The sequence below is a fragment of the Pristis pectinata genome, chromosome 2, assembly GCF_009764475.1.
Source record: "Pristis pectinata isolate sPriPec2 chromosome 2, sPriPec2.1.pri, whole genome shotgun sequence".
Classification (NCBI taxonomy): Eukaryota; Metazoa; Chordata; class Chondrichthyes; order Rhinopristiformes; family Pristidae; genus Pristis; species Pristis pectinata.
This window is the reverse complement of record NC_067406.1, coordinates 31,721,862-31,736,845: the sequence shown is the minus strand read 5'-3', so window position 1 is coordinate 31,736,845 and position 14,984 is coordinate 31,721,862. Positions and strand designations below refer to the sequence as shown.

Genomic DNA, 14,984 nt, shown 5'->3' with positions numbered 1-14,984 from the left:
ATCCTGCAAATTATTCTCTTACTTGCACACACCCTTTCGCTGTGGGTCCCAATGACCATCTGCAACACGCCCTGGCTTCTTCACTCCCTTCACATTATAGGGACAACAAAACAAATGGAGCACCACCAGAAGTCAGCACTTTACCTTGACCAAGTAATGAGTGAAGAATCTTCACAGTTGGCATGGCTCACTATTACTTACCTGTAATAGGAGCTTACTTACCTGTCAATCCAGAAGGAAGAGCTCATTTCAGCATTTTTAATACACGACTCACTGTGTCATTTAAAGCTCAAACACAGAATATAGCTTCTACAAAGTAATGCAGCAAGTTTAATGTATAGTTTTATGAGCACATGAACAGTCAAATGTTGATGACTAAAGAGTTTAATGGTTCCATTTAGTCTCACCATGATTACGCTGCATCACACTAGATAAGGAAGCTTTTTTTATTTCTATCATTTAAAATATTTCTCAGCCAGTGTATCAACATAAAGGTTCCATATTCATTATATTGTTTATAAAATACTGTAATACAGAAAAAGTACACTCCACTGCGATTCTACAGCTTTAGCATGCATCTTCATATTCCAATCATGAAGTTCTCCATTATACAAACAATTTGTTTTTCTTGGGAGCAAAATGTGAGTTATAAATCGTCACCACACTCCTGATCAAGGTTCACTAGTTTTCAAAGACAATACCAGAAATACCAAATCGCAGTCTCAATTAAACTCCATTGTGTTTTCAACATTGCTTTATTGATAGATTCCAATCCTTGAACTTCTATCTCCTAAAACCATCAGTGAAGCTCAAGGTGGTACAGAGAAGTACTTGAAATCCTTGAGGTTCTAAAACAACAGGGAGAACCCAGAGAAAATGCAAAATGCAACTCCATGCACTACTTTAAGTAATGTCACAGTACCACAGCTGTGATCCAAGTGGAGAAGGCAGCCATTTTTGGATTACAAATAATATTAGATTATTTAGTCAACTTCAAGCCATCTGTTGAAATCTTATGTTAGTTTAAATCTTATGTATCTTATAAGATGGATGGAGAAATGTGAATCTTGGCAATTTTATTTTACTTATTTGGAGGATAAATAACCCTCAATATTGACTGTCGGAATGTCTTTGAATATTAACTGGAACATATAATAATAAAAAACCAAACTGCAAGAACCACTGCCAAAAGCCAAACCCAGTGCCTTAAGCATACAAATCATTCTTTATTGATATTGGTCACCAAGAAACTCATTAACTGGTATCAGTATGCAGCAACATTGTTTTAACGCCTCAATGATTTGCTCTAGTGCACTGTGTGTGGCAGAATGGCTCTTAATTCATGCACCCTGCTCATATGTGCATGGGTTATACATCAAAACAATCAGCCCAATTGTCACCTGCAGGCTCTCCATGGTGGAGCAAATGCAAAAGTCAAAGAATGATAGCATCATGACTGAAATCAGGACACAGTGACCTATATGATTCTTTGCCTAAGATCATACAGCAGCTGCACAGTGAGTGAATGGAATCCATCTCAGGTCCAATGTTAGGCAGGGTTGACATAGAGAGCTCATAAATCAACATCCATGTCTTCAATGATAAAACACATCATGGGGAAGCCTGCAACTCAAGCAAACTGATGCACTGTCTTTATCTATTGTTTTCTAGCAAGAGAGAGAGAGAGAAACATATAGACAATAAAGGTAGCACAGTGTCATTCTTTGTGATAGATGGCAAACTTGTGGAATATTGCAAAACCTTTCAGCTTTTGTTTGCAAACAAACTGACTTATAAAGGTTTATTGCCATGACTACTTTATTTGCCAGAGCCAATATCATTCTTGCCCTGCCAAAGGCCAAGGTAGTGGCTGCAGCCGATGCCAGATTTCAGTGACAACATGCATACTGGAGTGCAGATCAATCAGTTCCTCATTAAGGTTCTGGTTGAACTACTGCCACAGTTCTCCAATTGACAGAGAATATTTCTCCTTCTCCCTCACCCAATTCCAGCAGCTTGTTCAGTTCTTTATCCTCCCAATCATGCGTTCCAAGCTGAATGCCAATAAATGTATTCTTGTACAAAACCAAATAATTTGCACTAAAACTAAAGCCACAGAAAGCCATTTTGTGGAATGAATAGCAAAACTTCAATGAAATTGCAAAGACATTAATTCTTCCAGAGAGTATAATTGAAAAGCTGTGCAAGGGTCAAAAACACATGATAATTGTTATTGCATGATTGTCTATTATTGTAGTTTACAGGTCCTCCTCAGGTTATGACAGGGTTCTGTTCATAACCCTGAGAGTTCATGGTGAACTGTTCATAACCCACAAAGTTCACAAGTCAGAAATGCAGCTGCAAACCAAATTCCCAGGGGGCGGAAGATGCCTACAGCCCTGCAGCAGCTGGCAAATCCATCCCGCCGGTCTAGCAAATGCTCATCCGTATGTACATAAGTGTGGGTTGAAGGTTGGGAAGTGTGGTGTTCCGGCATACTGTCTTCCTACTTCACTGTTGATTTGAAATCCAGCCTGGGCAAGGCACCCTCTGCTGAGGCAGGGATAGTTATGTGAAACACAGTTGTACAGCTTTAAACCAGTTCCTTGGTGTTATTTTGCATTAATTGGTCACCAGAATAAATGATGTTGGAAATGGAAGTACAAGAATGAATCATTGCAAAATATTCTGTCAGAATTTTAAAGAATATCGCTTATCGCTGATATAAATTAAAGGAAACAGTTTTATGCTGTGTACTATACTTAACGTGTACTGAACTTAAATTTTGATGCAGTTGCCTGACTCAGTGGTCCATCCCACTTCAATCATTACAAACCGGTTGCACTATTTAAGTCAACCCTTTGTCTTTTAAAAGCTCTCCTCCATGATTCAAGCAACTTCAGATGCTTGGCATTCTTTGCAGCCAGTGTTAGTGGAGTGTGAGTGTTGGAAATTCCCATGACCTTTAGCATGTATGTACTCTACATCTTGTTCCTCCTAGAAGGGATCCAACCTTGGTCTCTTGTTAAATCTTCTGCAGCACATTCAGAAGAATTATTTGTGTGTTTACAATCAGTGAACTGCAGACAGTTAGAGAAATCAGACTGCAAATCATTGATATCATTCTCGACAGGGACATTAATTTCTCTTACTTGGCTACTGCAGCACTGACCCTCTCCTGTCATGTGTGTATACGTGGTGTATGTACAGCTATCGGAAATAGAGCAACCCATAGCACCCACCATGGCTGAATTTGGGTTGTAAACCCCGAGGTGAGAGTTATTTTGAAAACGTTGGTTGTGATGATGGTGGTAATGCTCAAATTCTGGACAACAAGCTAGGCTTCGGACTGGACTGTGAGAGGGGCTGTGGACTGGGCTGTGTGATGGGCTGTGAGGCATGGGACAGGTCATGAGGCAGCTATTCCTCCTGATGACACGGTGGATGTCCAGCTTCGCAATGAGTGGTTTGCCCACGTCCACCTCCTTGACTTCTTCCACAGGCTCATCAAGTCCATGGTACTGGTAGCGAAGGCAGACCGTGAACACCAGCCGCTCCTGCAACAGAAGAACTTTAAATGAAGTTTTCACTTTCTCCCTCATTTCACTTCAGAATATCTAAAACAACCTACAAACTGACAGCATTCAAAAATTAATAGCCTAAGAAAAAATATTTCTTGAAATCTAAAATAGAAAATCTGTACACTGGTTTTGACGTGGGTGTTCATTCTGAACACAGCATTTATAAGAGGGTACTCAGGCAACTGCTCGACAGAAACAGGGAAAACATGGATAGGGCAGCAGAAATAGGCAAAAGGCTCTAACTTTGCAAAAGGCTGGCTGAAATCTCATTTACCTCTGTTATGTAATCTACCAATGTAATATACAGGCCCCCTAAAAGGATCACTGTGTGAATAAGTGATTACACTATATTCCAAAATGGAAAATTGCTCAATTGCTCGTGATGAGTCACGTTTTTCAACTTGTTAAAGGTGACCCTGGGTTCTAGTTGTTACAGCTCAGTTGACGACATTGTGGACAGGAAAACAGATGTTTGAATTCAGATATAAAGAGTGACATTTGCACTCAAAAAGAATCATTTGACTGTGCCATTGTTGTAAATTAGATGTTTGGGAACTGGAAGCACATTTTACATGTCTCCTAATTTTTAGTTCCAATAACTTAAAAAAGGGTTAGAGAGAAAAAGAAACAGCTAGGAGATGCCTGAAATACAGTCACTTTAATATACACTGCATACTTCCCATGTCCTAGACCATAAGACATAGGAGCAGAATTAAGCCATTTGGCCCATTGAGTCTGCTCTGCCATTCAATCATGGCTGATTTATTTTTCCCTCTCAACCCCATTCTCCTGCCTGCTCCCCATAACCTTTGACACCCTTACTAATCAAGGGCCTATCATCCTCCGCTTTAAATATACCAAATGACTTGGCCTCCACAGCCGTCTATGGCAATGAATTCCACAGATTCACCACCCTCTAGCGAAGAAATTCCTCCTCATCTCTGTTCTAAAAGGGACATCCTTCTATTCTGAGGCTGTGCCCTCTGGTCCTAGACTTTTCCACTACTGGAAACATCCTCTCCACGTCCACTCTATCCAGCTCTTTCAATATTTGGTAAGTTTCAATGAGATTCCCCTCTCATCTTTCTAAACTCCAGTGAGTACAGGCCCAGAGCCATCAAATGCTCCTCATACGTTAACCCTTTCATTCTTGGGATCATTATTGTAACATCCTCTGGACCTTATCCAACGTCAGCACATCCTTCCTTAGATATGGGGCCAAAAACTGCTCATAATACTCCAGATGTGGTCTGACCAATGCCTTAAAGCCTCAGCATTACATCCTTGCTTTTATATTCTAGTCCACTCGAAATGAATGCTAACATTGCATTTGCCTTCCTTACCACCGACTCAACCTGCAAGTTAATCTTCAGGGAATCCTGCACGAGGGCTCCCAAGTCCCTTTGCACCTCCAATTTCTGAATTCTCTCCCCATTTAGAAAATAGTCTATGCCTTTATTCCTTTTACCAAAGTGCATGACCATATGCTTCCCTATACTGTATTCCATCTGCCACTTCTTTGCCCATTCTCCCAACCTGTCCAAGTCCTCCTGCAGACTCCCTGCTTCCTCAACACTACCTGCCCCTCCACCTACCTTTGTATCATCCACGAACTTGGCCACAAAGCCCTCAATTCTGTCATCCAGATCATTAATATATAACATGAACAGTAGCGGACCCAACACCAACCCCTGCGAAAACCACTAGTCATTGGCAGCCAACCAGAAAAGGCCCCCTTTAATCCCACTCTTTCCCTTCAGCCAGTCAGCCAATTTTCTGTCCATACTAGTACTTTTCCTGTAATACCATGGGTTCCTATCTTGTTTAGCAGCCTCATGTGCGGCACCTTGTCAAAGGCCTTCTGAAAATCCAAGTAAACAACATCCACTGACTCTCCTTTGTCTTTCCTGCCTGTTACTTCCTCAAAGAATTCCAACAGATTTGTAAGGCAAGATTTCCCCTTAAGGAGACCATGCTGACTTTGGCCTATTTTATCATGTGCTTCCAAGTATCCCGAAACCTCATCCTTAATAATGGATTCTAACATCTTACCAACCACTAAAGTCAGGCTAACTGGCTGATAATTTCCTGTCTTTTGCTTCCCTCCCTTCTTAAAGAGTGGAGTGGCATTTGCGATTTTCCAATCCTCTGGAATCATTCCTCACTCTAGTGATTCTTGAAGGATCACTACTAATGCCGCCACAATCTCTTCAGCACTTTCACAACCGTGGGATGTAATCCATCTGGTCCAGGTGACTCATCCACCTTCAGACCTTTCAGCTTCCCAAGCACCTTCTCCTTAGTAATAACGACTACACTCACTTCTGCCCCTGACTCTCTCGAATTTCTGGTATGTTGTCCTCCAGTGAACTTACCACCACCTCACAATCCTGGAATGCTCCTTTCATATGGGAGTAATCAATGTCTTTGCTCCCATTTGTGAGATTTCATACTATATTCTCTTCTAACATTGAAGGATGCCATTTGGCCCATCGACTCTACATCGATTCAAAGAGCAATCACATCGGTCCCATGCCCCCATTTATTTCTCTGAAGCTTATTCAGCCTCACACGCCATCAACTCCACCCTGATTCTCCTTCCACCCACCTACACTGGGGCAATTTACCTTGGCCAACGAACTGACCAACCTCCATGTCTTTGGTACATGAGAAGAAACTGGGGCACCCAGGGGAGACCATGCGGTCACAGAGAGAACATGCAAGCTCTACATAAATAGGACCGCAGATCATGATCGAACATGGGTTTCTAGAACTGTGAGGCAGCAGAGCTATCTGCTATGCCTCTGTGGTATCAATTCTGAGATATATACTAAGCCCTCCTTACTTAGGGGGATACAGGCACAGACTTCCCGCAGGTACAAGAACCATGGATAGCATCAAGACCAGTGGCATGACACTTAGAATGCAATGACATACCATGGTCAATTCCTCCATGAGTATAACAACCTCTATGCAAGTTTCAGTATGTATGTTTCAGCTTACCAAAAATAGCTGAAATGTACAAGGACTTACCTCAGCTCTGGCTGCGAACATACTCATAACCCTGACCCCGGCTCCAGTCACACACCTGGCTCACACTCCAGACCCCGGTTCTGACAGCAAACCTACCTCCCCTCCCACCCCTGGTGCACCCAATCCTGATCCAGGCTCCAGCTGCACATCAACTATTGCTACTTCACTACTTGCCATAAAATGCAATCCATCTCATGGCAAATAGGATTCACCGAACATCACCAGAGAGGGGTTTGGAGGCACACACTGTATTTACCACCATTCCCAATAATACACATCTGACCTCATGTGCATGTGGATCTACAGATAATGTCAGTGGATAGCAGGTTTTGGTGTAATATGCAAGATTGGCATATCCTTGATCGATAATAGACTGAAGTGCCCGCTGGTTTCAGACAGGCATTCAGCCCATAACAGGACAGCAAAGCAACAATAGGAAAGTAAGCGGAGTAGTTCATTCAGATTTTGTTCTCCCTATCAGATCAGTTCAGGCATTTCTGTATCTTAATTCTTTTGTCCCTCATCATCTTCATCTAAAGCAGATTATCTAATCATTGTCACATTGCTTTTGTGGGAGCTTGCTGCATGTAATTTAAAGAAAGCTGCAGCTACTAGAAATCTGAAATAAAGACATATCAAAAAAGTCTTCGACCTGATATGCTACTTTGTTTCTTTTTCCACAGATGCTGCTCGACCTGCAATTTCTAGCAGGTCGAGCAATTTTCTAGCAATTTCTCTTTTTATTTCTTGCTGTATCTAAGTTGGCCACGTTTCCTCTCTATAAAAATGTGACTACACTTTGAAAGGTACTTTATTGGCTCCAAGGAGTTTTGGGACATCCTGATATTCTGAAAAGTGCTCATATAAATGCAGTTTTTTTTTGTAGTGTGACAAATCCAGACAATTTTCCACATACAATTGGAGCAACAAGCATGAAGGGTGAATGTAACCTCTATGTCATAGTGGAAAGGTTAAAAATTTCTTAGATGTAACAGCACCTAGGAAAACACCAGTGAAAAAGTATTGGCAAAAGAGTGACATGCACAGCTACGTCCATTCCAATGGCATGAGATCTCTGAATCTATTAAAGGAAATGTCAGCTTGTCATTTTGTTTATGTTTGGTTAACGAAACATTTACAAGTACAGGACAATATTGTTAAGGAATGAGTGAAATATTGTTTCTGCAATATTTTAGTTTCAGATATCTATGACCCAGTTCAAAGCACACTTATTTTAAATGCAGCCAGTTGGAGTAAACCAGGTGACATAACTGCAGAAGGGGCATTAAGGCTAAAATGGTTGCATAGGAAGTACGCCTCTATTCCTGAATCTAAACTGAATTATAATGGTGGGTCAGGATGTGTTCCATTTTGTTTGAAATATAAAATACAACAGAAGTACCTTAGCAGCTTGAAAAATTCATTGGAAAAATCTAAAATTGAATCTCAGTCCTATTTTCTTTGTTGCACAAAGTTAATTCTCTAATAGACAGGTTATACACTCCACACAGCAGCCTTTAGCTATGGAAATATGGAACTTGTTCCCTAGAAGGGTGTGTATGTTGGGTCAATTGACATTTTCAACTCAGTGATCAACAGATGTGGAGCAAAGACCTGTCAGTGTTGATGAAGTATGGACTGCAAGTGTTCAGACTGAATGGTAAAATAGGCTAAAGCAACTACACTGCTGGATGACAGCAGAGCCCCCACCTGCCTGACATCCTGATACCAACTTACCTGAATTAACACCCCACCTGGCAATGCCTCATATTTAGAATATTCATTCTAATGTTACATACCTCAATGGCTTTTCTCCTTCCTTTGATATCTCATTCATCCCTGCAAACCTCTAACATTTCTGCATTCTTCAATTTCTGTGTGCAACCCTATTTCCATGATATCACCATCTTTGGTAATGCCTCAGATCCAAGCTCTGGAACTCACTCGGTAAACCTCACCATTATTCCTTTAAGAACATGCTTAAAACTTAACTCATTAACAGAATTAAGGTGGTTGGCAAAAGAATCAAAGGTGGCATGAGGGAAAACCACAGTGCGAGTGACTGGCTGGGTGTAGGACAGAGATTCAATCATGGTTTTTGAAAGGGATTTGGATCAGTACTTGAAAGAAAAACATACATGGGGATTGGGAAAGATCGAGGGATGAGACTAGCTGAATTTCTCTTACAGGGAGCCAGCACAAACCCCAAGGGCTAGTTGATGGTACAATCTATTGATAGGAATGTGGCAAGAATAAAATGGAATTGTGTAAGAATGGAGTAAATGGAGGCTTGATCATCAGGGCAGTCAGTTGTCCGAAGGGCCTACTTTGGTGCTGCATGAGTGTCCTTCTGTTCTGTTACCATTCTTTGATTTATAAAGTTTTTGTCACCTATCTCCTATCTCCTTTTGTGGCTTGATGTGAATTTTGCCTGAAAACACTCTGCAAAGCAACATAGAATGTTTTACTACTTTACTGATGTTCAATGAATACGAGTTGTCGTTAAGTTTCTGCTTCTTTTAAACTCTTCTGAAAGGGAAGTTCCACTGGGAAGTCACAATGAGAATGATGGTGCTGAGGGGAAAGAGAATTACAACAGTTGGCACACAAACCTGTGGGTCAGAAAGATAATGCAAAAGTAAATTTGGGAGTGGCACAGTGGTGCGGTGAGTAGAATTACTGTCTCAAAGCTCCAGTGACGCAGGTTCAATGCTGACCCCTAGTGCTGACTCAGCGAAGTTTGCACGTTCTCTCTGTAACCATGTGCGTTTCCTCTGAGTGCTCTGGTTTCCTCCTACATGCTGAAAACATGTTGGTTGGCAGGTTAGTTGACCCCTGTAAATCGCTCTTAGTGTGGCAGGTGAGTGGAAGGATCTTGGGTGGTGGGGTTTGATGAGAATATGGGGAGAATGACATGGAGTAGGATTAGTGGATGAGATTAGTGTAAAAACAGGTACTTGATGGTTAGCATGGACTTGGTGGCTGAAGAGGCCTCTTTCCATGCTGTACCTCTCTGTGACTCTATAAACAAAACAGCCTGAACTATCACTTGTCCAAGTACTCATGCAGCTGATTTCTGACCAACACAGATCCCCCACAGGCAATGCTTAGAAATAATTAACTGCACATCGTAGCATCAGAAGAGAGCAGGACAGAGGAATGAGGAAATGAGGTAGTGCTTCCTATTTCAATGGTTCCAACTCCTAGTGATCTACCATCTCGACCTAAATTGAGAGTTTTGTTCTGAATGGAATCAGCATTTGGAATCTTTACCTTTAATTTCTGCAGGGCACTCAGTCTAGTGTATAGACACTGCTCTGGTAAATCCTTAGAGAGTAGATAGCTGCCTGTTTCTTCTGGTGTTCCTTTGTTCGTCTTTTTCGGATCTATGTCCAGGTCCTGTTCACAACAACAAAAAAATTGTATATTGACAAAGTTATGGTTTCTTGGCTCGGCATGAAGAAATGTAACATCAGTTACCATTTACATTTTTTCCCTTCATTAGTTTCATGTTCAGTTTTAATTACAAAGATAAACAGAGAAGTTTATTAAACTATTATTACTTTATCTGCCTGAAGTTTGATTATCGCCTGTCTGCGATAAGAAATAAAGAATAAGATTACATCCCCTGGAGTGTTGTGGGATTACAAACAAATATTGAAAGCAGAAAGTGGGTTAAGATCTTTTTGAGAGGGAAACTTGAGAACAGTGAATTAAATTTTCTTTTAGGTGAAAGGCAAAATTCTATGGTTCTGAAATACAAACAAAAAATGCTAAAAACAGTAAGTCAAGCGACATGTGCAAAGGCAAGAACAAAGTTAGCATTTAAAGTTGATGACCTTTTATCAGAACTAAGAATAGTCAGATACAGGTATTAAGATTCAGAGAAAGAGGGCTAGGGGAAGCTGGAATATAAGGCTAGGGTGGAAGGCAGGAAAGATCAAATGACAAGAAGGTTGATACTGTAAGGTAACAAGAGCCTAGAGGAGAAGACAATGCAATTGATCAAAAGCAATTTTCAAGTACTGCTGAGATTGTGAATAGAATTGTCAAAAATGCTTATTATTGTGTTTGAAAGGTGATGTGTTGTTTGTGGAGATTACATTGAACTTTGTAAAAGGCCAAGGACAGTGAGAGCATGATGGAAAATTAAAGTGAGAATCAATGGAATCTCAGGGTCACACCTTCTTTCTTATACATATAACAAGACAGGTTGACATTCAGTCTATCAGGCCCAAGCCAGCTCCCAGGAGAACAATCTCATTGGTCCAATAACACCCCCCCCCCCCCCCCCCGATATTTCTGCGTGGGTTTCCTCCGGGTGCTCTGGTTTCCTCCCACATTCCAAAAATGTATGAGTTAGGAAGTTGTGGGCATGATATATTGGCGCCAGAAGCGTGACGACACTTGCAGGCTGCCCCAGAATATTCCACGCAAAAAGATTATTTCACTGTGTGTTTCGATGTACATGTGACTACTAAAGATATCATCTTATTCTCTGTCACACATGCCCATCAATTCCCCTTTGATTCTTTTTGGAATGAACCTACAATAAAGGGTAAATTATCATAGCCAATTAACCTATCAGTGCAACTTTGGGATGTGGGAGGAAAGTGGAGCATCTGGAGAAAAGCCATGTGGTCATGCAGAGAACATACACAGACAGTGCCCAAACTCAGATCCCTGGAGCTGTAAGGTGGCAGCAGTAACCTTGACAGCAGCAGCACACTTATACATTGAATGGAGGTATTCTACCATGTGGCAACTCAATCTGCATTTGGTCTCCCCAGTGTACAGGAGACTATATCATTAGCAAACAACACCATATTCTTAGTTAAAGGAAGTGCAAACAAATCACTGATTCAAATGAAATCAATTGTTGGGGACTTTGGCAGTGGGAAGTGAAGAGATATAAGGGCAGGTATTGCATCTCTTTTCATTTCAACTTTATATTTTACGTATTTTGCTTCTCCTCCAACCTCTCCACTCTATATTGGTTCAATAAATGGGTGGGGGGGCAGATGAATACATCTAGATAGTGTGGAAAATCTGAACTGAAGTGGCTTGTTGCCAAATCCTGCTGGTGAGGCATGCCTTTACTGCACAGCATTTAGCTCAAGCATCCAGCTGATACGGCCAGCTTAACATATGGAGGGACTTGAAAGGTAAACATGACCCAAGATTTGACTTACTATGGATTTAAAAACCACATCTGCTATTTTAAGATATTTAAGATACAAATGCAGCTGTGAATTATTACATTTATAAGATATGGTCATGTTAAAATTCTCTGCTGTCATGCTGTGATGTTGGTCCTGAAAAATGACTTAGCCCTAGACTTCGTAATGAGTACCATGTATGCCCACATTCAAATGCTTTATCCCAGATATTAAACATGGTGATCTTTGGTATTAAGTTAAGCACTACCAAGGTATATGTTAGATTGGTGTGTTAACAAATAATCTCACAAATACAACACAGAACATTAAAAGAAGCAAATTTCTCAATCCAGGTTATCAGCAGGAGTGCTTGAACCCCAGTCATGCATACTGGAAATCACAGAACAGCCCACAATTTTCCTGCTCTGATTTATCAGACAAAAATTCTTGCCAATCTCCACTTGATTTTCTGAAATGCACATAAGGAAACTCAACAAAGTTCCTCTAACTTTTGAATTTCAAGGCTCTTGAAAGTTATTAAGAGTTATTCGCCCTCTTGATTAATTATTCTATCTGTCCAAGTGATGTGCATACATGGGCACCCAAAGCTTTTGCTCTTACACAACAAAAAGTTTCTTGCCATTGAGAAAATAATCCAAGTTACCTCTCATAGATCCAAAGTGGGTGAAGTGTCTCTTCTCACTCCACCAGTTTTAACCATGTTATTATCGTACTTGACTTTGGGGTAATTTGCTTTTCAACCGCATGGTATATAAAATAAAACAGCATTACACTATTGAATTTCTTGGCATCTGAGATTCTTAAACTATGTTGGTGAATTTCAGCAATCACTTTAGGAGAAAGGAAGGAAGTTTTACCGGTGGAAAATCCGTGACGTAAGCTTCACACATCATAATTTCCTTCGGTTTCTTCACAATCCGCGTGTAAATTATCATGACATTTGAGAACTCAGCAGCAAAACCAAGTTGAATTTGGACACCACATTCAAATTCAAGCCACATACTTTCAGGTAGTTCTGAAAATACATAAATATGAGATGGCTCTGAGACAGTGCACCTGCTTTTTGATTACACCAAATGTAATGCCACCCTAACTCTTAAGAAAACAGACAAAATTCCAAGGCACTGTCAAAGTCTACTATTCTTATCTCAACCTCAGCAAACTCATTGCATGTGTTTCGTGCCTCCTTTTAAAAAAGTTCTAGCAAATCCTTACCCATTGCAGATTTTGGCAATTTGTTTCAAGAAGTGGTGACTTCTACAAAACTAAAATATGTCTAAATTAATCTAAACTAATTCCTTCCCTGATTTTAAATGCCTCGAGTTTAGAAGAATGAGAGGTGATGGCAGTGCAACAGCAAAAACAAGAGTGTAATGAAACATCCCAAAGTGTTTCACAGGAGATCCATGAAGATATTAGGACAGGTGACCAAAAGATCAGTAAAAGAGATGGGTTTTAATTAGAGCCTTAAAAGAGGAGGGAGAGAGGAAGAGGAGTGCAGAGTTTTAGTGAGGGAATTGGAGTCATAGAATTGTATAACATAGGGACAGACCCTTTGACTCTTTGTGTCTCTGTGTCGACCATCATGTCTATCTATACTTAACCCACTCACCTGCATTAATTCCATATCCCTCTGTGCCATTCTTGAGTTGAGAGATGAGGCAAGGCAAAACCACCAATGTGGAGAGATTAAAAAATAATCAAGGCACACAAGAACATAAGAAACAGAAGCAAGAATAGGCCATTGAGTCCCTCATCACTTCTCTGAAATTCAATACAATTATATCTGATCGTTTACCTCATTGCCTGCACTAACCACATATCTCTTGATTCTCTTAAAATACAAAAATCTATCAGTCTCTGTTTGGATTTTACTTGGTAACTGAACCTCCACTGTCATCCTGGGGAGAGAATTTCAAAGATTCACTACCCTCTGGGTGTAGAAATTTCTTAATATTTCAGCGTTGAAAGGCCTTTTTTTATTTTGAGTCTGCAACCCCTGGCCCTAAGCAGACTGACCAAAAGCATCATTCCTGCATCTAACCTTTCAAGCCCTGTGACAATTTCATATGTTTCACTGTGATTACCACTCACTCTTCTAAACTCAAGAGAGTACAGGCCCTGTCAGCTTAATGTCTCCACAAAAGACAATCACCCAATCCAGGAAACAATCAAGTGAAACTTTGTTGCACTTGCTCCATTGTAAGTATATCCTTTCTCAGGCAGGGGTCAAAACCCTTGCACACTATTGCAAGTGCAGTCTTAACAGTTCACGAGATAATAGCAGTAAGACATCTTTACTCGCAAAACACAAGAGACTGCAGATGCTGTAAACTGGAGCATAAAACACAAATTGCTGGAGGAACTCAGCGGGTCAGGCAGCATCTGTGGAAGCAGAGGGATGGTCGACATCTTGGCTCGAACCCCTGTATCAGAAATGATACGGTGTCCTGATGTAGAGTCTTGACCTAAAACATCGACCATCCCTCTGCCTCCACAGATGCTGCCTGACCCGCTGAGTTATTCCAGCAGTTTGGATCTTTTTGCTCCATCTTTACTCTCCAACACAATGAAGGCCAATGTATCATTTGCCCTCCTAATTTCTTGCATGTTAACAGTGATTCGTACACAAGGCCACCCGGGACCCTTTGTACTCTAACACTTTAAAGAACTCTGAGGACGGCGCAAAGGTAAACCTAGTAGGGCTGATGCCTCACAGGTCCAACAACCCAGATTGAGTGCTGTTTTTGGGTGCCATCTGGGTGGAGATTGCATGTTCTCTCTGTGGCCATTTGTGTTTCCCCCAGGTCCTCCAGCTTCCTTCCATATCCAAAGATGTGTGGGTTGGTAGGTTAATTGGCCACTAGTGTGTAAGCAAGTGATAGGATCTCTTGGAGAGTTGAGGGTGAGGTTTAAATTGATGAGAATGTGGTAAAAATTAAATGGGATTAATGTAGGATTAGTGTAAATGGGTGCTTGATGGTTGGAATGACTCCAACTCTAAATTTGTCACTATTTAAAAATACTACATTTTTCTTCCCATATGTTTTCCCATTTACATTCCATCTACCCTGACATTACCCATTCATTCAGCATTTCCCAGTGCAGCTTCCATGCATCCTCCACACAACCAACAGTGGCACCCAGCTTTGTATCATTAGCAAACCTGGATATATTACATTTGGTCCTC

At 40.9% G+C, this 14,984-nt stretch overlaps 1 protein-coding gene across 2 annotated transcripts in view; it reads right to left on the bottom strand.

Moving 5' to 3' along the window:
• Positions 1-401: 401 nt before the first annotated feature.
• The window catches only part of LOC127567501 (mucosa-associated lymphoid tissue lymphoma translocation protein 1-like), a 63,843-nt gene continuing 49,260 nt past the window's right edge, over positions 402-14,984 (bottom strand). For both annotated transcript variants that reach the window (XM_052010467.1, XM_052010468.1), the window contains 3 exons: positions 12,652-12,809; positions 9,888-10,013; positions 402-3,557 (listed from right to left, as the gene is read on the bottom strand). In XM_052010467.1, the coding sequence (XP_051866427.1) occupies positions 2,982-3,557; positions 9,888-10,013; positions 12,652-12,809 (860 nt within the window). In that variant the 3' untranslated portion in view covers positions 402-2,981. The remainder of the gene's footprint in view (positions 3,558-9,887; positions 10,014-12,651; positions 12,810-14,984) is intronic.